The sequence below is a fragment of the Sinocyclocheilus rhinocerous genome, unplaced genomic scaffold (assembly GCF_001515625.1).
Source record: "Sinocyclocheilus rhinocerous isolate Xijiao unplaced genomic scaffold, SAMN03320098_v1.1 scaffold192, whole genome shotgun sequence".
Lineage (NCBI taxonomy): Eukaryota > Metazoa > Chordata > Actinopteri > Cypriniformes > Cyprinidae > Sinocyclocheilus > Sinocyclocheilus rhinocerous.
Window position 1 is genome coordinate 1,499,424 of NW_015627892.1, and position 23,703 is coordinate 1,523,126.

Genomic DNA, 23,703 nt, shown 5'->3' on the forward strand with positions numbered 1-23,703 from the left:
AATAACATGATTTTTATCTCAACAGACACCACACCTGTGAACATGCTTACTGAACATGCTTACAGATCATGCAGCACAATCTGAAATGTTGGCTATGTCATTTTTAAAGACACATTTCATTGCGAGTTCACATAATGTTAAGAGCTGGATCTGGTAGTTTAGTTAGGCGGTCTAGCAGGTTTTGTGATTTTAAAGAAGATAGTCACACCCACATTTTGCAATAAATATAAAGACAGCCCCAAACATAAACGGGTGAGCAAGACAGGGGACTTGAAGTCTTGAAATCTTAATGGCAAACAACAATTTTTTATTCACTTATTCGCTTATTCACTTTTTTAACACGTATAAATGATCTATTACAATAAAACAGGCATACTTTTCCTGCAGAGCCATGTTTTCACTTGTATTATTCTCAGGTATGGAACCTTTTTACTTATTTTGAATCCTCATCTTGGTTATTTACAAATATATGCGGTGGGAGGGAGAAATACTTCTGTTTTTGCATTCTTGCTAAATTATTACATTTGTATGATTTTGTTGTATGTGTGTGCACTTCAGTAGTTACAAGACAATCTGTCCTTTCCACACGCTCATTGTCACAAATGTGCTTATTTGATTTGTGACCTAGAAATTTGGTAAAGATTTGTGCAGAATTTAGAATTTTCCATATTTCCTGTCATAATTTTCTTTGTTTTAGATTTAGATTTAGATTTAGATTTCCAGTATATATATATTATACTTTGGTAGGCCGTTCCCTTGCCTTTCATGTTATCAAGTTCTGTATTCATGTTTTTTTGTATTTTAGAATGAAGTTGAAATTTTAAAATGTATAAGTTATAATTTAAATCATTATCAACAATGATAAAGATCCTGATTTCCTTGTTTATTTATTTATTTATAAAAGGTAGTGTTGAAATTGAATGGAAAGCTGCTAAACATAAAAAAAAAGTGCATAGCATGACTTTCACATTATGCTTTTAATAAGGTAATCTTGACAAGTTTGTTGATGTTAAGTTCTGCTTTAAAAACGTTGGGAGGTTAATTGTAGGCTACCTAACAGGTTTTGTGATGTTAAAGAAAATAGTCAAACCCACAAGTCACAGACAGGTGACTTGAAGTATTAAATCCTAACAGTAAGTAACAATTTTGACAAAACTGGTTAATTACTTTTGTAACAAATGTATATGTATATTTTTTCTATCTATCTATTTATTTATTTTTTATGTTTTTCTTTTATATTATTTAGTTTGTTATTTTGTGTGAACTGAGCAAGAATATTCTAGTCATGCAAAAGTTGTTTTGTTGACCTTTTGTCTAAAATGTGTCCAAATGGTCCAACAAACCATTTTACAGTGAACAACTTTGCACAAGTTCCTAGCATGCATTGCTGCTTGAAAAAATTCTGTGGTAACAATTAAACAAAGTCTAAAAGTAACCAATAGAAGCCATTTTAAAGAAGTTAAAAAACATCTCTGCTACAATTTAGTGTAAAAGCAACCACTGGAGTCAATAATATTTCCAGTATTTCTTTTAAGAGTGTCTGTTAAATGTGTTGCTTTTTTTTTCTAAAAGTTAATTTGATCAACCTTAGGAGGCATTAGCACATAAATGGGATCAAAGATAACACATATGAACTAAAAGACATAAAACTCTAATTAATATTTAAAGGGGTCATATGATGCGATTTCAAGTTTTCCTTTCTCTTTGGAGTGTTACAAGCTGATTGTGCATAGATAAGATCCCTGAAGTTGCAAAGACTAAAGTCTCAAAACCAAAGAGATATTCTTTATCAAAGTTAAGACTCTGCCACGCCCCCCTAAAACGGCTCGTTCTAACACGCCCCACATATTTAGGGCCCTCAAGTCAAAATATTATGCATTATATTTATATTATATAAAATAAGGTTAATGTGTGGTTGCAGATCTAGACAAAACACTTCTTAAGACCAAGGAAGGAATGAAAAAATAGTGGGGAGTTTTGACCTCATATTTGGACACCTTTTCACATTAAAGAAAGAGATTTTTCTTTATTGTCTTCTTTTAAACATACAGGTAATTTTGAGAGTCACAGTGGTGTATCTGTATATCTTATAGATAAATATTTTTGGTTTATGGTGGTTTGGACCTTATATTGATTACCTATCAGGGTAATTAATGGTCAATTATCATTGCCATTATAGTAATGGACTTTCTTGCGGACTTCCAATGGCTGCCGTGTGCGCTTGTCCATTAAGTCGACGAGATCGTATAGTGTCCCATTCGTCATGTTAGCTTTCAGAAGGGTTCTCGCGAATGCCCCCTTTGTGGCCCTGTGCGCCCTCTATGTGCACTTCTGCCGAGCCCAGACTAAGGCTAGCTCCACAGCAGACTTCTACCCGGCAGTCAAAGCAGCATAACTTCATGAAAGTGTGGACTCAGATGATTTGAGACAGGGCCTCTAGTATCTGATAATGGACATAACTGAGATCATGTGATGTGGTCATGTGATCTCAACATAAGGCAACTTTTGTGTTTTCAACAGGTTTCTTTACCCTCACACTGTGTGCCCCTCAGTATGTCTTTGTAAATGAGTCCAAGACTTGGGCAGAAGCTCAGAGATACTGTAGAGATAAATACACTGATCTGGCCACCACTGAAAATGAACAACAGACAGTCCAGTTGATCGACACAGTGAATGATGATTCCATTGATTTGGCCTGGATTGGACTCTATGATGATCTGAACAGTTGGAAATGGACTCTAGGGGACAGTGATTTATTCAAGGTTGGAGAGAAAAACTTCAGGAATTGGTATGACCAAGGACCAGGCAATTCTGGAGGACAAAGTCTGTGTGTGTATATGAATAATGGGATATGGTATGCAGCAAGCTGCTCCAATTCATTTTATCTTACGGTCTGCTATGATGGTGAGCTATTCTATTAAAATGCGTAAGACGGTGAACAAAATTGAAAACAACTAAACCATCCTTTCTCTGAACTAAATATGATATTCATATTTTTCAGGAAGAGAAAATGCCAGCGCAACTTATGTTTTCATTTACCAGTACAAAAACTGGACTGAAGCTCAGAGTTACTGCAGAGAACATCACACAGACCTCATCAGTATCAGGAATGAGACTGAAAACCAGAAGATCCAGTATTTATTGCGAAATTATTATTATTATTATTATCACAATGTTTGGATTGGACTGTACAAAACCAGATCTTGGTCAGATCAGAGCAACACTTCATTTACTTACTGGAGCACATGGCAACCAGATACTGCAGGATCCTGCACTGTAGTCTCATTTAGAGACTCTGGGAAATGGATGGATGAAAACTGCAATTATGCATTTCCTTTCTTTTGCCACAGTGGTGAGTAGATCTTAAAGGCTGTTCACACCAAGGACGATAACTGTGACAAAAGCGATAAAGATACACATCACACCTATAAAAACTATAAAGTTCACAGCACAACTATAGCAACGATAAGGAACGATATTGTTGGAATCACTTTTAGAATGATTTTTCCAGCTGATGGATGATACAAACTTTGACAATTAGCCAATCAGAATTCACTTTACTTTAAAAAGCTTGAGCATTTAAAGTGGCAGACAACATAACTGCAGCGTGCTTATAAAAACAGAATTTTATCGTTCATTGGTGTGGACACTAATATAGTTACCATTATAGTTATCATTCTTGGTGTGAATGGCCCTTTAAGAGGTTAATAGTTCAGCCAAAAATATTAATTCTGTCATCATTTATTCACCCTCATGTCATTTCAAATCTATATGCATTTCTATCTTCTATGGAATGGAAAAATCTCAAAATATCTTCTTTGATGTTCTACAGAAGAAATAAATTAATACAGTTTTGTAACAGCATTAGGGTGAGTAAAAGATGACAGAATTTTCATTTTTGGATGAACATCTTTTCTCTGTCTTTAACATTTTCTAGCTTGGATAGTAATTCATGACATCTATCCCATATTGCCTCAATGTGATCATATAAATTGCAAAAAAGTACAGACATACAGTTTAATGAGGTTAAAGAGTCTAAAACTATATTGAAAATTTGGGTTTCAAAGTCTAATCGAAACCTGCAAATAAACGAAGCTTTTGGAACTTACAAATGTAAAATAAATGTAACAATGTTAAATATTCAAAATTCAGCCATTGATCAAATAAGCAAATTTGTGACACTGATCAAGTGAACTCCTTGGTACAAAAAGCATATGCTTTTTGAATCATCTGAAATCATGTTGGAGAACATGATCATAAACTTTAACACAAACTTGAGAAGTACATGAAGTTTGATGGCTGATGTCATTACAGCAAAAGGAAGAAAAACTAAATACTACAGATTTTGAAATTTGTGTCTATTTTTTAATCCAACTTTTCACTCAATGCTTAGCATGCAATTTATAGTAAAGATTTCGTTAAATGTAAAAAATGCTAAATCTTTGGTAGTAGTCTCATATTTTGGACTCCACTGAATTCATTAGAAATATTTAGGATACTTTGATATATTTAACACACACACACACACACACACACAAAACTTAATGTGTTTCCTCTATTGACAGCATTAGCATCATCCCGTCAGTATCACTTTGTGAATGAGAGTAAGACCTGGACTGAAGCTCAGAGATACTGCAGACAGAATTACACTGATCTGGCCACCATTGATAACATGGAGGAAATGAACAGACTGATTAACACAGTTAATGGGACTTACAATGATTCAGCCTGGATTGGAGAGTATGATGATGTGAGCAGCTGGAGATGGTCACTGGAAGACAATGATTTCTATCAGGAAGGAGAGAGAGATTTCAGGAACTGGTATCATGAACCGGACAACAGTGGAGGGAACCAGTTGTGTGTTTACATGAATTATAATGGAAAATGGTATGATATGTCATGTGACAACACACTGCCATTTGTTTGCTATGATGGTAAGGACTTTTTTAAAATATAAATTAGATATTTTATTTCAGTGAGAGCTAATGCGCATATACATTTGGCATTTCATATCTCAGGTAGAGAGACCGCCACAGAGAGTTACATCGTAATCTATAACTGGGAAACCTGGTCAGAGGCTCGTAGATACTGCAGAGAACATTATACAGATCTCGCCAATGTGAGAAATCAGACTGAGAACCAGAGGATCCTTGAGAAAGCAGGTGGAGGAGTCTGGATAGGACTGTACAGAAACAGGATTTGGTCAAACAGTCAGAATACCAATTATCAAAACTGGAGGCCGCAAATTCCTGGGTTATCGGCGCAACCAGATAATGTTGTTAACTACGTTGATGCATACGGATATCAGCACTGCACTGCAGTGTCATTCAGATATTCAGGCCGATGGACAGATGAGATATGTGTATCCAGCATGCCTTTCTTCTGCTACAGCAGTAAGTTCACTTGCTTTATTGGATGCCATTATTTAGCAGGAATCAGAAAGACTTTAATCACCTTTCTCCAACATGAAAGATTTAATTTGGACAGATATAATCCATTGTATTTGGTATGCAAATCATGACAGGAAAAAAATTTATTAACTACTAATTTGTACAATGACAATTTGTTCACAATATCATGATTTACTGGTACATCAGCGACCAGCTCATGGCAACTATTGTTTTTTTCTGTGCTGTAAAACAATTCACAGGAACCTGCACACAATATTCATGTACTCGTCAGTATCACTTTGTGAATGAGTCTAAGACCTGGACTGAAGCTCAGAGATACTGCAGACAGAATTACACTGATCTGGCCACAATTGATAACATGGAGGAAATGAGCAGGCTCATTAAAACAGTGCGTGGCACTTACTTTGGATCAACTTGGATTGGACTCTATGAAGATCTGAACAGCTGGAGATGGTCTCTAGATAATTCAGCATTAGAGGGAGGATTTAAAAGCTGGTTTATTCAACAGCAAGTGAACTCAGGTGGACAGAGTCTGTGTGTGTACATGTCATATTATCGGGGAACATGGAGTGAAGCCTTTTGCTACTATACACTTCCCTTTGTTTGCTATGATGGTGAGAACTGCTGTTGGTCTCTTAAAGAGTTAGAACAAAATATTTATGATTACATGATATATCACATATTTAAATTGCTTCCCACAGGAAGAGCAAACGCTAGTACAAGTTATGTGTTTGTTTATCAGTACAAAACCTGGACTGAAGCTCAGAGTTACTGCAGAGAACATCACACAGACCTCATCAGTATCAGGAATGAGACTGAAAACTACAGGGTTCAGTCATTAATTCCATATTCTTCAGTTTTTTGGATTGGACTGTACAGAACCAGATCTTGGTCAGATCAGAGCAACTCTTCATTCAGTAACTGGAGAACAGGACAGCCTGATAATGCTGGAAACAGTGAATACTGCACTGCAGTGTCATTTAGTGAATCTGGGAACTGGACAGATGAAAACTGCAACACTGCATTACCTTTCATTTGCTACAGCGGTGAGTAGATCTCTAGCCTGAAAAAAAGAAAAAAAAACTGTACATTTTTAAACAGTGAGACAAAGTAACAAATAAGAATAAGATATATTAGAATATCACAAATTAAAGGGACTGATAAAATAAAGGTGTGACTTGATCAAACATGTTTCTTTTGCATCATTACATTTTTCTCTGCCCTGACAGCATTAGCATCTTCCCGCGAGTATCACTTTGTGAATGAGTCTAAGACCTGGACTGAAGCTCAGAGATACTGCAGACAGAATTACACTGATCTGGCCACCATTGATAACATGGAGGAAATGAACAGACTGATTAACACAGTTAATGGGACTTACAATGATTCAGCCTGGATTGGAGAGTATGATGATGTGAACAGCTGGAGATGGTCACTGGAAGACAATGATTTCTATCAGGAAGAAGAGAGGGATTTCAGGAACTGGTATCATGAACCGAACAACATTAATGGGAATGAAATGTGTGTTTTCGATTATAATGGAAACTGGTTTGATTCATCATGTGAATATCATTTCATATTTGTTTGCTACGATGGTAAGACATTGCAAGTAATTTTTTTTCTTCTTATAATGTCAAAGATCCTAAACTGTTAGGGTTAGTGTTCACTGGAAGACAATGATTTCTATCAGGAAGAAGAGAGAGATTTTAGGAACTTTTATCATGAACCAAACAATGCTGGGAATGAACTATTATCCATGTGTTTACATGGATAGTAATGGAAAATGGTTTGATTATTTATGTGACAATTCTTATCCATTTGTCTGCTATGATGGCAAGACATTCCAATTTAATGTTTTTATGTACATTTTGAGTTTCCTTTTTGTAAAACACTAGTTGCTGAGTCAAAGCCTCAACCACCCAAATGTACCACCCAAAAACATCAGGTTTATTGAGTGTTATGTAGATGCAAGCAGATACTATAAAGATGTTCAATGTTCAAGTTGTAAACTTAAAACGAATTGTAAATGTCAGTGTATTTTAGATATAAATGTATGCATTTAAAAGCCAGATGAATTAACCAATGAACGGACTTATATTTTTTTATCTTAGGTAGAGAAAACGCCACTCAGAAGTATATTATGGTATATGACTCTAAGACCTGGACTGAAGCTCAGAGCTACTGCAGAGAGAAATACACAGACCTGGCCAGTGTGAGGAATGAGACAGAACATCAACAGATACTGAGCATTACCCGTTATTATGGACAGTATGTATGGATTGGTCTGCACAGAAACAGACTGTGGTCAGATCAGAGCAGCTCCTCCTTCACATATTGGCTCCCACACACCTCATCGGTTGCTGCACAACCAGATAATGGTGCAAATGTCCCAGGACAGCAGGGATCTCAACACTGCACAGCTGTGTCTTTACAATACTTTGGCCAGTGGACAGATGAGAGTTGCCTTGCCAGTTTGCCTTTCTTCTGTTACAGTGGTGAGCAAATATACCTACAGTACTATAATGAAATAAAATAATAAACATCAGGCTGTTACACACAAAAACAAGAAAATATGGATATAAATGTGGATTCTGTAAAATAAAAAGAAACTAAAGTCTGCATAATAAGTGTGACATATGATACTTATGCTAAAGTTTTGCTTATCCAAGCCTTCTGTTTGTTTTTCACTGAACCTGCTGAACATCACATCAACCTATTCAGATGAGTATGGTATGTTTGAGTATAAATGTGATCTATTTTTTTCTGCTATTTTCAATAAAGCACCGTAAAATAATTTGGAGGTCTTGGAGTTTTATGTTTACATGCTTTAATTGAGACTGAAACTGAACTGAAATGACATTTTTTTCAATGTAGCAAGCGAACATAAAGATTTGAGTTTTGACCTCTAAAATCTTTTACAGTGTGGGTGTAATAATTATTAATTTTAACACCTGACCTGTTTTTTTTAATTATTATTTTTTTTTTATCAGTTATGGGAATGCGAGTAGAAGTTACAAGTCTAGACAATTTATCAGAGTCTCAGATTGAAGAGCTTGTGATTATACAGGTAAGTAAAAGTCAATATGACTCACTTACCTACCGTACTGAATATTTACCATGTTTTTACATAAACATTGTATTTTATGCTTTATTTAGTTTATTGATACTACATATAATTTTCTGTATAAACATTTAATTTCAAAAGAACTCTAGGCAACAGTGCAATAAATACTTTTAAATTTGAATAATAAATAAATTAAAATAAATAAATTTGATACTTAAACAATATGACTGACATATCAAATCAGTGCATGATTGTCATGAAGCTCATATATTTTCAGTTACAAGAGGAGCTGATGAGGCTCGGACTTCCCAGCAACGTCACCATGAATTTAAGAGACTATCGTAAGATCAAGCCCTGACAGAGGATGTTCCAATGGTCCTATTAAATCAGTGAAGGGCTTTGTATCAAAATTAATGTAGCTTGAATTTAACATTAAAATGATGGAAAATTGGGCTTACAGTACAGCTGTATATAGTTTAATCAATAGTTTTCCATAAAAAGGCAAAACAGGTGAAAACAATACCATTATGCTCTTTATACCAATGATTTTTGACATCAATATGATCTGCATATGAAAAATTTGAATATAAGATGACGGGGGATTTTGTGTTTGTTTTGAAGTTATGCATAACAATGGTACTGAATGTCATATCTGTAAAGTTAAATAAAGTTTGAAATTTTGAAAGGAAGCTGTGTTTTGTGGCTCTTAAGTTTTAGTATAGTACAATCAAAAGGATGAAAAAATGATTACAATAATGAACCTGGCACCTTCTTCTCCTCAGTTTTACCTAGTAAGGTGCTGAAGCACATGTAACTAAATAAATCGCATACAAAAATAAGAAAGAATGTGGACATAAAAACAAAGCTTTCCTGTTAATAGTTTGACCTAATTCCCCTGATTTGCACATAGCTGTTTTCTTTACCAAGACTTAGAACATAGATGCCATATGAAATAAGAGTTTTCATTTTTAGGTGAATTATTCCTTTACTAATTATTAGGATGTAGTAAATAATTAAGATGTAAAACACAGATTTTCAAGAGATACAATTAAATACAGTGTCATGACTGGATAAACATACTGCATACAAACAAAAAGCGTAGCTGTCACTACTCATAGTGAGATACCAAACGCCTTGAGTTGAAAGCAGACGAGAGTACGGCTGCAGTCAGGAAAGCAGTGAAATAAGCGCAGTCAAGATGGACAGTTCTCGCTTCTCGTGAGCCCCATCATTTCTCTTCTCATGAGCCCTATCAGATTGGTCGTGGCGGTGGTATTGCAACAATATTCATGGGTTTCAGTCACGTGACTTTTTTGTTGCGGCCGCCATCTTTAGGACCTTGCGTAGCCTCTCCTTGGTAATCGGAAACCAAAATAACACTTCACCAACAACGGAAAACAATGGTATTTAAAAAAAATATATACTTTAGGATTAGATCCTTATTTACTCTCAAGCGAATTGCTGACTCCACTAAAGTCTAGTGAAAACTTACCAACTTGACGTTTGCTGATAGGCTGTTTACATCTACCTCATACACAATCCCTCTCCGTACACTCGGGCCATTTTCAGTTAAATTTTCACCTGCTAGAGACTTGTCCATCGGCCCGGATCCATCTGCAGCACCCGGCCTGGATGCTTGCGTACTCACTTTCAGATTCTGGGCCGAATCAACCGGACCAGATGCGACAGCCAGTGAAATAAGCACAGTCAAGATGGACAGTTCTCGCTTCTCGTGAGCCCCATCATTTCTCTTCTCATGAGCCCTATCATATTGGTCGTGGCGGTGGTATTGCAACAATATTCATGGGTTTCAGTCACGTGACTTTTTTGTTGCGGCCGCCATCTTTAGGACCTTGCGTAGCCTCTCCTTGGTAATCGGAAACCAAAATAACACTTCACCAACAACGGAAAACAATGGTATTTAAAAAAAATATATACTTTAGGATTAGATCCTTATTTACTCTCAAGCGAATTGCTGACTCCACTAAAGTCTAGTGAAAACTTAACAACTTGACGTTTGCTGATAGGCTGTTTACATCTACCTCATACACAATCCCTCTCCGTACACTCGGGCCATTTTCAGTTAAATTTTCACCTGCTAGAGACTTGTCCATCGGCCCGGATCCATCTGCAGCACCCGGCCTGAGTTTCAATATGAACTTGCTAACTAAAATACTAAAATATAAAAACTCATCTATGCTTAAGAGAAATATTTTATCAAAAGAATCCCATACATCCACATCTCTTGGTAAATAATCCATTGTGATTTGCTGTTATCACAGCCCAGAGCACAGCACAGCAGATTGACGGAATTGCAATTCGGTCCTGCAAATGGCGGCTGCACCACTGTGTGACGTGACATGAAACCTATGAATAGAGAGATATTCTCAATGTTACTCAGAAATAATGTACCAGATTCAGTATGCACCTTAATGATGACCCTTGGCGTTAATATACAGCAGTTGTGTCAGCGCGTGATGTAATAAAACTGCAGCTCGTTAATAAACAACGTATTTTTGTTTGATCCATTTTATACAATCCGCTTTCATTCAGCAAGTGCACTCATGCAAAAACAGTTTTCAAGTTCAACACTTTTTGTTCCATTCAGTTGTAGATGCTGCTGATAGAGCAGGTTATTCTCCCAGACAGGCCCCGCAAAGAGACGTGCGTGTGAGTGTGTGTGTTTTCTTTTGACCCTACCAGGTCAAGAAAATATGATCATATTACCCCAATTTTACAAACTCTCCACTGCCTATACCTAAGTTCCATATCAATTACAAAATATTGCTGCTTACTTATAGGGCCCTAAATGGTTTAGCTCTTGCGTCTTCTATCATGCTACAATCCAATACTTAATGTCGCAAAACTTTGGACCTCTTATGAAGATTTGAGATGACGCCAACCCTGAACCAGTTGACAAAATTACGGATTTTCCTTAAACTACTATCATTTTAATCACAACATAAAATGATTGCTGTTAATCATGTTCACCATTTCTGTTTAAATACATGTCATTAACTAACTGCACAATTTTAACTATCCTAGAATAGCACATGTCTGCCATATGGACATCTCTTTGATTTATGGACACACTTTGATAAATTACTCCTGTTGTATAGAAACATTCATTTTCTGTGAAGCTGCTTTGCAACAATGTCTATTGTGAAAAATAATAGAGTAATTCTTTTGCACTTAACATAAAAGTATGTTTGTATGATCACCCTATATGTCCTCCCTTTTGCTGTTTTCAATCCTAATTTTTTTTTTTTTTTTTTACGTATCACTGATTTACTGTGTTCACTGTTCAGTACCGATCAATTGTTTATATATATATATATATATATATCTCAGAAATATCTCACAGAAAACAAATCATAAATTGTAGTTTCAGGAAGAATTTATCAGATGAGGACTTCCCAGCAACTTGAAAATGCATTTGAGAAACTATCGTAAAACTGGTCTATGAGAGGTTAGGACAGCATTCCTGCACAAGCAAATGGTTTCATGTTTCATTAAACTACCACTGACCTACATTTTGAATGTTCTCTCCCTTAAGAAAATTACTCATGTTTTTTTTTTTTTGGCATATTGATTACCATTTGTATAACCACAGTTTTACTACAAATACCATGGTTAAACTATGGTTATTGTAGCAAAACCATGGTTAATTTGTTGTTACCACGGTTTAACTATAGTAACCATTTGTTTGTTTTTAGATGTAGGAAAATGTAGGTTGTCTGTACTCATATTATTGCATTGTTGCAATTTTCTTAGATTTAAGGGATTTGATCACCTGGGCACACATTTTAATTTTATATTTGTTAATTTATTTGTTAAGATATTGTTGATCGATCAAATATAATGACAAATCAAAACATGGGCTGCATGAAAGACTCATATGATTTAGTCTTGAGTTGTTAGTTATTTAGAAATGTTGTTTCTCTGTTTTATGGTCTAAATGGTCATAGCACTCACAAGTTCAGAAAATGTAAGCGATTCTTATTCTAAAGGAATAAAGATTTTGGTCAAGTGTTGTGTAAAGCATTTGTTTCATGTAACAGCAGAATGAGGAAGATTTTAGGTTTATGTTTTTTTTTGTACATTTAATACAGCAGTTATGTGAACCATCAGGTTTATTGATGTCAGTTGTGTTTATAAAAATGATCCCTCCCACATTTTGTAAACAGTATAAATATGAAGACAGTCAGATAGTTTAAAACAAAAGCAGCAAGATAAAAGACGAGGCTTCAACTAAAAAGGTAAATTGTTGCATTTTTAAAGATATTTTAAATGTTTAATAAATGAGACAAATTACAGTTAATGCAAATAATGCAAAATTTGCCGTTTTTCAATACATTTTGATCAGTTCTTGTTTCTTGTTGATTGCTAAATAATGATTAATGTAGGTTGTCTGTACTCATATTATTGCATTTTGTAAACAGTATAAATATGCAGAGAGTAACATAATTTAAAACAAAAGCATTGTTAATCATTTTTAAAATGGCTTTTCTCCTGGCATTTAAAGCATTAAAATAAATAAAATTATTTGATTGTTTTTACATGTGTATACTATTTTCCACAGCTATGTTTCCATTGCTTCTATTATCGGGTAAGAGAAATATTTTCATAAAACATTTTATCATCAATTAAACTGACATTTTGTATAAGAGTATGTTGTGGAGTTTGTCTAGCTACTAATATTACACAAAAAAAAAACTAAAACTAAACTTGAACTCTTTAATAGGGTTTCTCACCTTCGCCTTGAGTGTCCCTCATCAGTATGTCTTTGTGAATGAATCCATGACTTGGGCAGAAGCTCAGAGATACTGTAGAGAGAAATACACTGATCTGGCCACCATTGAAAATGAACAACAGACGGTCCAGTTGATCGACACAGTGAATGATGATTCCATTGATTTGGCCTGGATTGGACTCTATGATGATCTGAACAGTTGGAAATGGACTCTAGAGGACAGTGATTTCTTCAAGGTTGGAGAGAAAGACTTTAGGAACTGGTATGACCCAGGACCAGACAATTATGGAGGACAAAGTCTGTGTGTGTATATGGACAATGGGATATGGTATACGACATACTGTTTCAATTATCTTCCTTTTATCTGCTATGATGGTAAGCAGTTTAATTAATAATATGTATGGAACACTGAAAAACGAATAATTATATTTAATTACAAGTATTCTTAAATAATCAACTCTCACTAAAGTTCAAAACTGTATTTAAATGTTTCAGGAAGACAGAATGCCAGTGCTAGTTATGTGTTTGTCAACCAGTACAAAACCTGGACTGAAGCTCAGAGTTACTGCAGAGAACATCACACAGACCTCGTCAGTATCAGGAATGAGACTGAAAACCAGAAGATCCAGGATTTATTAAAGAATAACTATTACTATTATTACCGGTATGTGTGGATTGGACTGTACAGAACCAGATCTTGGTCAGATCAGAGCAACTCTTCATTCAGTAACTGGAGGACAGGACAGCCAGATAACACTGGATCCTGCACTGTAGTCTCATTCAGTGACTCTGGGAAATGGACTGATGAATACTGCGATTATAGATTTCCTTTAATTTGCTACAGTGGTGAGTGGATGTCTATGTAGTGGCCAGGACTGTCAAAATGTTTTAAATGTTAACATTTTACACTTTCTTCACAGTGTCATCTTTGACATCATCCCGTCAGTATCACTTTGTGAATGAGAGTAAGACCTGGACTGAAGCTCAGAGATACTGCAGACAGAATTACACTGATCTGGCCACCATTGATAACATGGAGGAAATGAACAGGCTGATTAACACAGTTAATGGGACTTACAATGGTTCAGCCTGGATTGGACTGGATTGGACTGATGATGTGAACAGCTGGAGATGGTCACTGGAAGACAATGATTTCTATCAGGAAGAAGAGAGAGATTTCAGGAACTGGTATCATGAACCGGACAACAGTGGGGGGAACCAGCTGTGTGTTTACATGAATTATAATGGTAAATGGTATGATATGTCATGTGACAACACACTGCCATTTGTTTGCTATGGTGGTAAGGACATTTCATTATTATTAATATTATTATTATTATCTATTAATAATTTTTTTCAGTAAGTTTTTCTATGCATATATATATATATATATATATATATATATTCCCTCAGGTAGAGGGAATGCAACACAAAGTTTTATCAGAATCAATGATCAGAAAACCTGGTCAGAGGCTCGTAGATACTGCAGAGATCATTACACAGATCTTGTCAATGTGAGAAATCAGACTGAGAACCAAAGGATCCTTGAGACAGCAGGTGGAGGAGTCTGGATAGGACTGTACAGAAACAGGATTTGGTCAAACGGTCAGAATACCAATTATGAAGACTGGAGACCAGCCGTTCCCTATTCAGAACAACAACCAGATAATGGTGAATATGTTTATGGCCAGTGGGGCTTGCAGCACTGTACTGCTGTATCATTCAGTCATTTAGGTCGATGGACTGATGAGAACTGCTTAGCCAGCTTGACTTTTATCTGCTACAACAGTAAGTTTATTTTTGCTCTCTTTTTTATCACTTATGTTTTTCTAATACCACTTTTTGTAATGTCTAATCAATGTATAGATTTCATTTATATTTATATTAATTATTATTATTATAATAGATTTTAAAACCATTTACCACATATTTTAATTTGCACATTGCAAAAGTTGTTCTTCAAGTTGTTAACAGCAGGTGTTAATTAAAGGGGTCATATGATGCGATTTCAATTTTTCCTTTTTCTTTGGAGTGTTAATTTATAATGGATTTTCATGTTTTTGAATCATCACTCCGACCTGACAGGGCATCATCACAATATGGCAAGGGGCGTAACATTTCCGTCTGTGTTTTTTTGAACCTTAAACCGCATAAACACATTTCATTACACCAAATACACAAAATACTGTTCTTTTTAGCAGCATCATATGACCCCTTTAATATAGACAGGTATAATTTTAATAATTTCTACTTTATTCAATATTTTTATTACATTTAAAAAAATCTTCACAATAAATGAATTTTCATAGTTTTTAATTATATATTGCAGTTCTGCAGAGAAAAATCAAACATATTTCCCTGTTTTATATTTTAAACTTAAAGGAACCTGCACACAATCTTCATGTACCCGTCAGTATCACTTTGTGAATGAGTCTAAGACCTGGACTGAAGCTCAGAGATACTGCAGACAGAATTACACTGATCTGGCCACCATTGATAACATGGAGGAAATGAAGAGGCTCTATAAAAGAGTATACAGAACTTACTATGGCAAAGCTTGGATTGGTCTCTATGATGATATAAACAGCTGGAAATGGTCTCTGGAAAACGTCATGTTTGATGGAGGATTTAAAAGCTGGTTTGTTCAGGAGCAAGTGAACTCAGGTGGACAGAGTCTGTGTGTGTACATGTCATATTATCGGGGAACATGGAGTGAAGCCTTTTGCTACTATACACTTCCCTTTGTTTGCTATGACGGTGAGAACTGCTGTTGATTTTTTAATGTTTTAAGAACAACATACAGTATTTATGATACTCAGATATATCACATCTACATATATATTCCCCACAGGAAGAGTGAATGCTAGTACAAGTTATGTGTTTGTTTATCAGTACAAAAATTGGACTGCAGCTCAGAGTTACTGCAGAGAACATCACACAGACCTCGTCAGTATCAGGAATGAGACTGAAAACTTCAAACTTCAATCATTATTTTCATATTATTACTATTTTTGGATTGGACTGTACAGAACCAGATCTTGGTCAGATCAGAGCAACTCTTCATTCAGTAACTGGAGAGCAGGACAGCCTGATAATGCTGGAAACAGTGAATACTGCACTGCAGTGTCATTTAGTGAATCTGGGAACTGGACAGATGAAAACTGCAACACTGCATTACCTTTCATTTGCTACAGCGGTGAGTAGATCATTTAGACCCCAACAGAGTCTTGCGAGAAACATACACTCTCAGCTGTCTGTGATATTTTGTGCACCTCTAATAAAAGAAATAAAACGATGTTGACATTTTTTAGAAGATTTAACTACTGAATGTTCGAAAAAAGGCAATACTTTATAATAACTTTCCTTAATCATCAACAAACATAATATAATGCTTAATACATCATTAGTTAATATATATTCAAATAGCTACAAAAATTAAATAATGTGCTTGTAAATGTTTACTAATGAACTTACTGAATATCACATAATGATTAACAGAACATTAGTTAACAAATTAAAATGGTTACAAATGTTGTTACACTCAATTCATATATGATCATGCACTTTATAAAAATCTACAAACAATTTGAAGATGTTATACACTGATTACCAGCATTTGAATGCTCAAGTGCTTTGAATGCCATTAATCCTCTCTAATGCACTTTTCTAATCATCTAATGCGCTTTTATATTTACAATCACAAATTCTGTAAAAATGTTAGTCATTTTAAGCACTTCATACACTATTCATGTTGACACATGATTCATTAACTCATGACCACAGTCTGTAAAGTGGTTTAAACAAATAGTTTAATGGCATTTCTAAGTATTCAAATGTACATTAATGAACATGCTGTTAAACAGTGCACAACATCTGATAAAATTTTTTGTAAACATTTTTTTCATTTATGAATTGAATGTTTAATGAAATCAAGCATTTAAAATTTATGTTAACTAATGGTCTGTTATTATTTTGTAATGTAATGTTATCATTATGTAATGTTCAATAAGTTAATTCGTAAACATTTACAAGCACATTATCTCATGTCATTACAAGGAATCTTTGTTGCAATTAATGCAACTTGTTAACGTTTATCTTTTTAACTTTTATCTTCACCCTTTTTTCCCACCTTGACAGCATTAGCATCATCCCGTCAGTATCACTTTGTGAATGAGTCTAAGACCTGGACTGAAGCTCAGAGATACTGCAGACAGAATTACACTGATCTGGCCACCATTGATAACATGGAGGAAATTAACAGACTGATTAACACAGTTAATGGGACTTACAATGGTTCAGCCTGGATTGGACTGTATGATGATGTGAACAGCTGGAGATGGTCACTGGAAGACAATGATTTCTATCAGGAAGAAGAGAGAGATTTCAGGAACTGGTATCATGAACCGAACAATAGAGTAAATGAACTGTGTGTTTACATGGATTCCAATGGAAACTGGTTTGATTCATCATGTGACAATTATTACACATTTGTTTGCTATGATGGTAAGAAGTTACAAGTAAAAAAATTGTCATTGTATGAAGTTAGATCAGAAATTAATAAATTGACTGATACACATCCATTATATTATGTTTTATTTTAGGTACAGGAAACAGCTCTCAGAAATATGTTTGGATATATGAGCGTAGGACCTGGACTGGAGCTCAGAGCTACTGCAGAGAGAAATACACAGACCTGGCCAGTGTGAGGAATGAGACAGAATATCAACAGATACTGAGCATTACCCGTTATTATGGATATAATGTATGGATTGGTCTGCACAGAAACAGACTGTGGTCAGATCAGAGCAACTCTTCCTTCACATATTGGCTTCCGTGGACTCAAGCTGTTACTGCACAACCAGATAATGGTATAAGTGTCCCAGGACTGCAGGGATCTCAACACTGCATAGCTATGTCTTTACAATACGTTGGCCAGTGGACAGATGAGAGCTGCTTTGCCAGTTTGCCTTTCTTCTGTTACAGTGGTGAGCTAATATACCCTCTCTAATTAAATAAAAGAATACACATCGAGGGAAAAGAGCAAATTCATTGTAATCAAATTTTGATTTGTTAAAATGAAAGCCATTGTTGTTTATGTAACTCAGTATTTTTTATACTAATGCTAGCTCTGTCTTCTGTTTGCTTTCTGCTGGACATGATGAACATCATATTGACCCATCAACTCAGATAAGTATGGTATGTATGTATGCATGTATAGATGCGCTCTTTACTGCTGTTTTCATTCCAAAAAGTGTGTTTTTCAACATATATCAACATCACCAGATGTTCGTGTGTGTGTGTGTGTGTGTGTGTGTTTATGCACTACTGACCATTTTTGTTTGTTTGTTTGCTTACTGATCAGTGACGGGGCTTAGATTGGAAGTTACAAGTCTGGAGAATCTGTCAGAGTCTCAAATTGAAGAGCTGGTGATTATGCAGGTGAGAAACATGTAATGTAAAACATAATAGTTTTACTTTTTGTTTTATTATTGTACAACAATAACACACACAGAGAAAATAAATAAATCACTTTGAGAACAACAGAGGCAATATTGTTAACAGTTCTTGTCATGATATATTTAGTTCAGAAATATTAGTTCACGGAGAACAAATCTTGTTTCAGCTCCAGGAAGAATTTATCAGACAAGGACTTCCCAGCAACTTCACCATGCATTTGAGAAACTATCGTAAAACCAGTCCATGAGAGACAAGGACAGCACCTGCACAAAATAGAGAAAATAGTATAGGTTTCATGTTTTATCAAACTATGTCAGAACATCTGCATTTTGCATGTTTTTTTGCCATGCTTTGTGCTATTGATATTGAACAAAAATTCTGAACTTCACGTGATAGTACCTGAAAAATAATCACAATTACATGATTATTTTTTTCAGATTATATTTATCTTATATTTTTAACAAATATAAGATGTCTTCATTGCAGACTTTTCACTTGTTAATATTTGTTTTAAATAATGATTAACATACAGTAAATTACAGTTTTTTATTTGTATTTTTGCTGCAATGATTTGTTAATTCGGCCCGAGACATTGGGATAGGCTCCAGTATATCCGTGATCCGACAGGACAAACGGTTTGGAGAATGGACGGATGATTTGTTGATCTGTTTATGAACTTATATGGTAATCAAAACATAATGACAAATCAACTTTTTTGGCACTTCAGGAATATAATTTTATTTGTCTATAGTACAGTGGAATGTTACAGTACAACAACATACAGTTGAACAACCAGATGAAGAAAAATATTGACATGCCTTAGAAATCATAAGACACACATTCACAATAAATGGGTCTGGTGGAAGTGTTACTGTACGTGTGGGTGGCAGGAATAACATGCTTCAGTCTTGAGTTTCCTTTAGTTGTTTAGAAATTTTGCATATCTCTTTTATGGACTATATGGTCATGGGGTATTTTATATCATAATGTTTGCAGGTTTATCATACATTTCAATAAATACTCACAAGAATGTTGGTCTCTTTCTTTAGTTCTGGACCTATAAAGACCACTGGGGTTGACCAAGGAACAATTAAGTTCAGTGGTTTTCAATCCTGGTCCTGAGGGCCCACTGCTCTGCACATTTTCCCTTATCTGACACACTCAGCTAAGTTCATGGAGCTCTCACCTAATGAGCTGGTGATCTGAATCATGTGCGTTAAATAAAGGAGACATACAAAATGTGCAGAGCAGTGGGTCCCAAGGACCAGTTAGTTAGTTAACAAAATAAAAATCTAAAACATCTAAACACCCTGTCATTGAGAATAATATCTTCAGTCAGGATAATTTTGTGATTGACACATTGACCAACAAAATAGAGAGCTAGATAATATATTGTGGTGCAAACAAACAAAAATTATATTCTATAAATGATTTCTGAATCTTTGTGTGTGTGCAGAGGGATATGGTATGCAACAAGCATTTCCTTTTTTTTTTTTTTTTTTGCATTTTAAAGTCAATGTAATTTGTGTCAGGGTCCTGCCCTGATAGGCTTGTCTGTCTTGCCACTGTTTAATGTTTCTTTGTTTGTCTTGTGCTTGAGCACATGGCTTTGTTTGTGTTGGCCATGTGCTCCTCTTGTCCCACCTCCTTGTTTCCTGTTACCACGCCCCCTTGTTTAGTCCTAGCTGCATCCAAAAATAAATACATCCCTACTATATAGTAGGCAAAAAACAGTATGTGACTAAATAAGTATGTCTGAATTTACAGTACTTATAAAAGATTAGGCAAAAAGTTCCCGGACCTACTACTTCCGGTGTAATTCTGAAGTGTGCATACGATGGACACTTTACTATCCCATGAGGCCACAGGAGAGAATTTATGAATGGCACTGACATGACGCAACTGACGCTGGTAGGTCCTGTGACAATGACAACATGGCGAATGTAGTATGTACAGATTACATTCATACTACACACAGTCATACTAGGCAGTGCCGGCCCTACCCTAATAAGCGATATAATCAGTTGCATAGGGCCCCCGTGCCCACCAGGGGTCCCCCTGCCAGGGGTTCACACAAGCAGGGGGTGGGGGAGACTAGACATAGTCTCAGAAAAATGGCTGCAGGAATCTCATTTTTCATGTTATCTTCTTCAAATTTTAAATATAAACTCATGAGACATGTGACTTTCAACCCATTACTTTTCTGGATTGCTCCTGGACTGATTTCATGTATTTGTATATGAAATAAAAATAAAAAAACATTCAGTGTGGTACAATTTTTTTCAAGGCACTTCGGTGTCTATAACTTTATATCTTTTTGAACATTATCAACTCTGGATGATGAATAGTAAAGCCTAAATTGTCTTCTTTCCAAAGATACCTAAATTGTGTGTGTAGCACACTGTTGTCAGGAACTGTTACCATTTTAAGTTAGGTAGGTCATTTTCAGCTGTGTGTCCCAAAATGGGGGGAGCAGGTTATCAGGTTAAGAGTTTGTATACAAATCAGTTAATTTCAACCATTATAGTAATGTAGTACCATCTGACTCTCGTGTATATTTTATAGCATTAGTTGAGAGTTTTTTTTCCTTGAGAAAATTTGGTATGTACTTCACCTGATATATATCCAAAATAATCGATATTGAATCAAATCGAATCTCAAGCTTGTGAATCTGAATCGAATTGAATAGAAAAATTTGTGTCAAAACCCAGCCCTTATTCATACTATATAGTACTCTTTTTGCAGTTGCAAAGTAATTACTAATACAAAAACGTACCTACTCAAGAGAATATGCGATTTTGGACACAGCCCCTGTCTAGTCCTTGTTGGCTTGATTGTATTCACCTGATCCTCATGTGTTCTGCTCCCTTTATATTGTGCTCCTTTTCCCTCATGTCTTCACTGGTTTGTTGTGGTGCTTTCCTGTTTGCCTGCCTGTGCCTACAGTTAAATATTGTTCTTGTTTGAGTTGTGGATTTGATCTTGTTTCTAGTTGTAGTGTTTAGTTTTTTCCCCTTCTCTAGCCTTGTTCTACTTATAGCCCTTGTGCTTCCTAGTCTTGTTTCTTGATTCAATAATTTCCCCTCTCTTTTAGTAAATCTAGTTCCCTGCAAGTTTAGTTATTTTGTCTTATTTTTTTTGTTTGCAAGTTTCAGTTATTTATTTCTAGTTTTCTTTCTTTTTTCTTTTTCTCTTTTTTCTGGTCATAGTTCTTTGCATCAGGTTTCATGTGGCCTCTTAGAGCCTTGTCTTGTTATCATATTGTGTCTTTTCTTGTTCACTGTGAGTCTTGTGTTCGTTCCTGCCCTGTGTCCTGAGTTTTCCTGACTGCTGACTCCCACTGCCTGGAAGCAGGACTGGTGTACCTGCCTGATTCTCAAGTGGCAAGCCTCTGGGTCTGTGAGCCTCTGCCTGGCAGCAAGACTGGTGCTACATCTAAGAGATCACCAAGCCTCTGGAATCCTTGTGTGAAGGATTTCCAGCATGAAGGAGCGGAGGGTGGCTGACCGAGGTGGTGGTGCTGGAGTGATTGTTCAACAGGTGGGACAGAGGGCTCACTGCCGTGCTCCTGGGTCGAGGAGGGGTGGCTGCCGTCCGAGAGGGAGCAGAGGAGTTGGCGCCGTTTGCCAGGAGGCCTGAGCCTGCTACTGCTGTCCGGCATGTCTGAGGAGGAGCAGGGAACGGGGGACTCGCTGCCGGCTGCCCTCAACAGGCGTGAGAGCCTCTCAGCTGGTTGAGGACCAAGCAGCAGTGTGTCCGGAAATTTTTTTTTTTTTCTGAGTACCCCGCCTGCGATGGGGGAATGTGAAGAGTGGGGTGGGGCCGAGAGCCATGCACTGCACTGCACAATGAATCTCTTATTTACAGAACACAAATACACACTGAAGCGTTTGCCAAATATATTTCGCCAATATCATATGGGGCCCCCTGATTCCCCAGGGCCCTAAGCGGCCACTTGCATATTTTGCATGCCTCTCTTGTTTAACACACCTGATTCAAATCACCAGGGGTCTCATTTATAAACATTGCGTACGCATAAAATGGCCATGGAAATTGCGTACGCAATTTTCCACGCACATATCGGTATTTATAAAAAATAAACTTGGAGTAAATATGTAGGCACTGTACGGACATTCTCGACCATGCGTACGCACTCTTTTTCCTGGAGCGAGAAAGGTAATGAAGTAAACAACGATTTTAAAATCAGTTTTCATTTCGATATACACATTTACATTAAATACTCCACTCTCATTAATGGAGATAAGCACTGAAATTACATTAAGTTATTACGCAGAAGTTAAGCAAAAATTATATGAATTTAGACATATTTAGTGGATGCGCTTGATCACTTGTCCTGTGGCATGCTGTTTTAATGACAGCGAGGAGTGCTATAGGTGCACAATATGAGAAAATATTTTAGTGAGAACAATGATGCGCACTTACTTCGATATTATGGCAGACACTGCAGGATTCTGGTCTATTGTCCGGTTTGAATGGGTCCAATGATAATAGCTTACTGTACAACCAGCTGCATGGAGGTGTTGATGTCGTGTGAAGGCATCTCCACAACATTATGAAAAATGCCACTGTATTTGAAGGATACAACTTGAAGAAAATGGTAATTTGCATGTTTTCTTTTTAAAATAGGCTACGTTGTCAGTGACACGCAGAGTCAGACAATTCTATTTACACTGCAATAAATATAGGCTAAAAATAGCTAAAAGATGTTCACCTTATCAGCAAAACTGCTTAAATTAAATTAAATTTGATTTGAATTGTTTAAAACAATTGAAATACTATTTGGCCAGTGGAAAAGAATGAGATCAACTCTATTCTAAAATATTTATCTGAGAACTATTTTAAACAGTTTTGTTTTTATGGATTTTGATATATTTATTCTAAAACATAACAAGGATACTGGATGATTTTTAGTAATAAAAATTGCATATGGCACAAATGGCATTTATAGTGCGTATCTCATATTTCCTTAATGTCTTGTACCTTTAACGGTGTTAAAT

At 35.9% G+C, this 23,703-nt stretch overlaps 1 protein-coding gene across 1 annotated transcript; it reads left to right on the forward strand.

Moving 5' to 3' along the window:
• The first annotated feature begins 278 nt into the window (after nucleotides 1-278).
• LOC107736914 (uncharacterized) lies at nucleotides 279-18,932 on the forward strand. Its single transcript, XM_016548303.1, has 24 exons — nucleotides 279-416; nucleotides 2,521-2,904; nucleotides 3,002-3,352; nucleotides 4,566-4,934; nucleotides 5,019-5,393; nucleotides 5,651-6,025; nucleotides 6,113-6,457; nucleotides 6,641-7,006; nucleotides 7,523-7,906; nucleotides 8,133-8,141; nucleotides 8,402-8,478; nucleotides 8,753-8,831; nucleotides 13,058-13,084; nucleotides 13,220-13,603; nucleotides 13,724-14,071; nucleotides 14,149-14,526; nucleotides 14,648-15,016; nucleotides 15,611-15,985; nucleotides 16,080-16,424; nucleotides 17,366-17,731; nucleotides 17,836-18,213; nucleotides 18,416-18,424; nucleotides 18,591-18,667; nucleotides 18,852-18,932. The coding sequence occupies exons 1-24, from the start codon at nucleotides 392-394 to the stop codon at nucleotides 18,930-18,932; spliced, it is 6,276 nt and encodes a 2,091-aa protein (XP_016403789.1). The 5' UTR covers nucleotides 279-391.
• The last annotated feature ends 4,771 nt before the right edge of the window (nucleotides 18,933-23,703 follow it).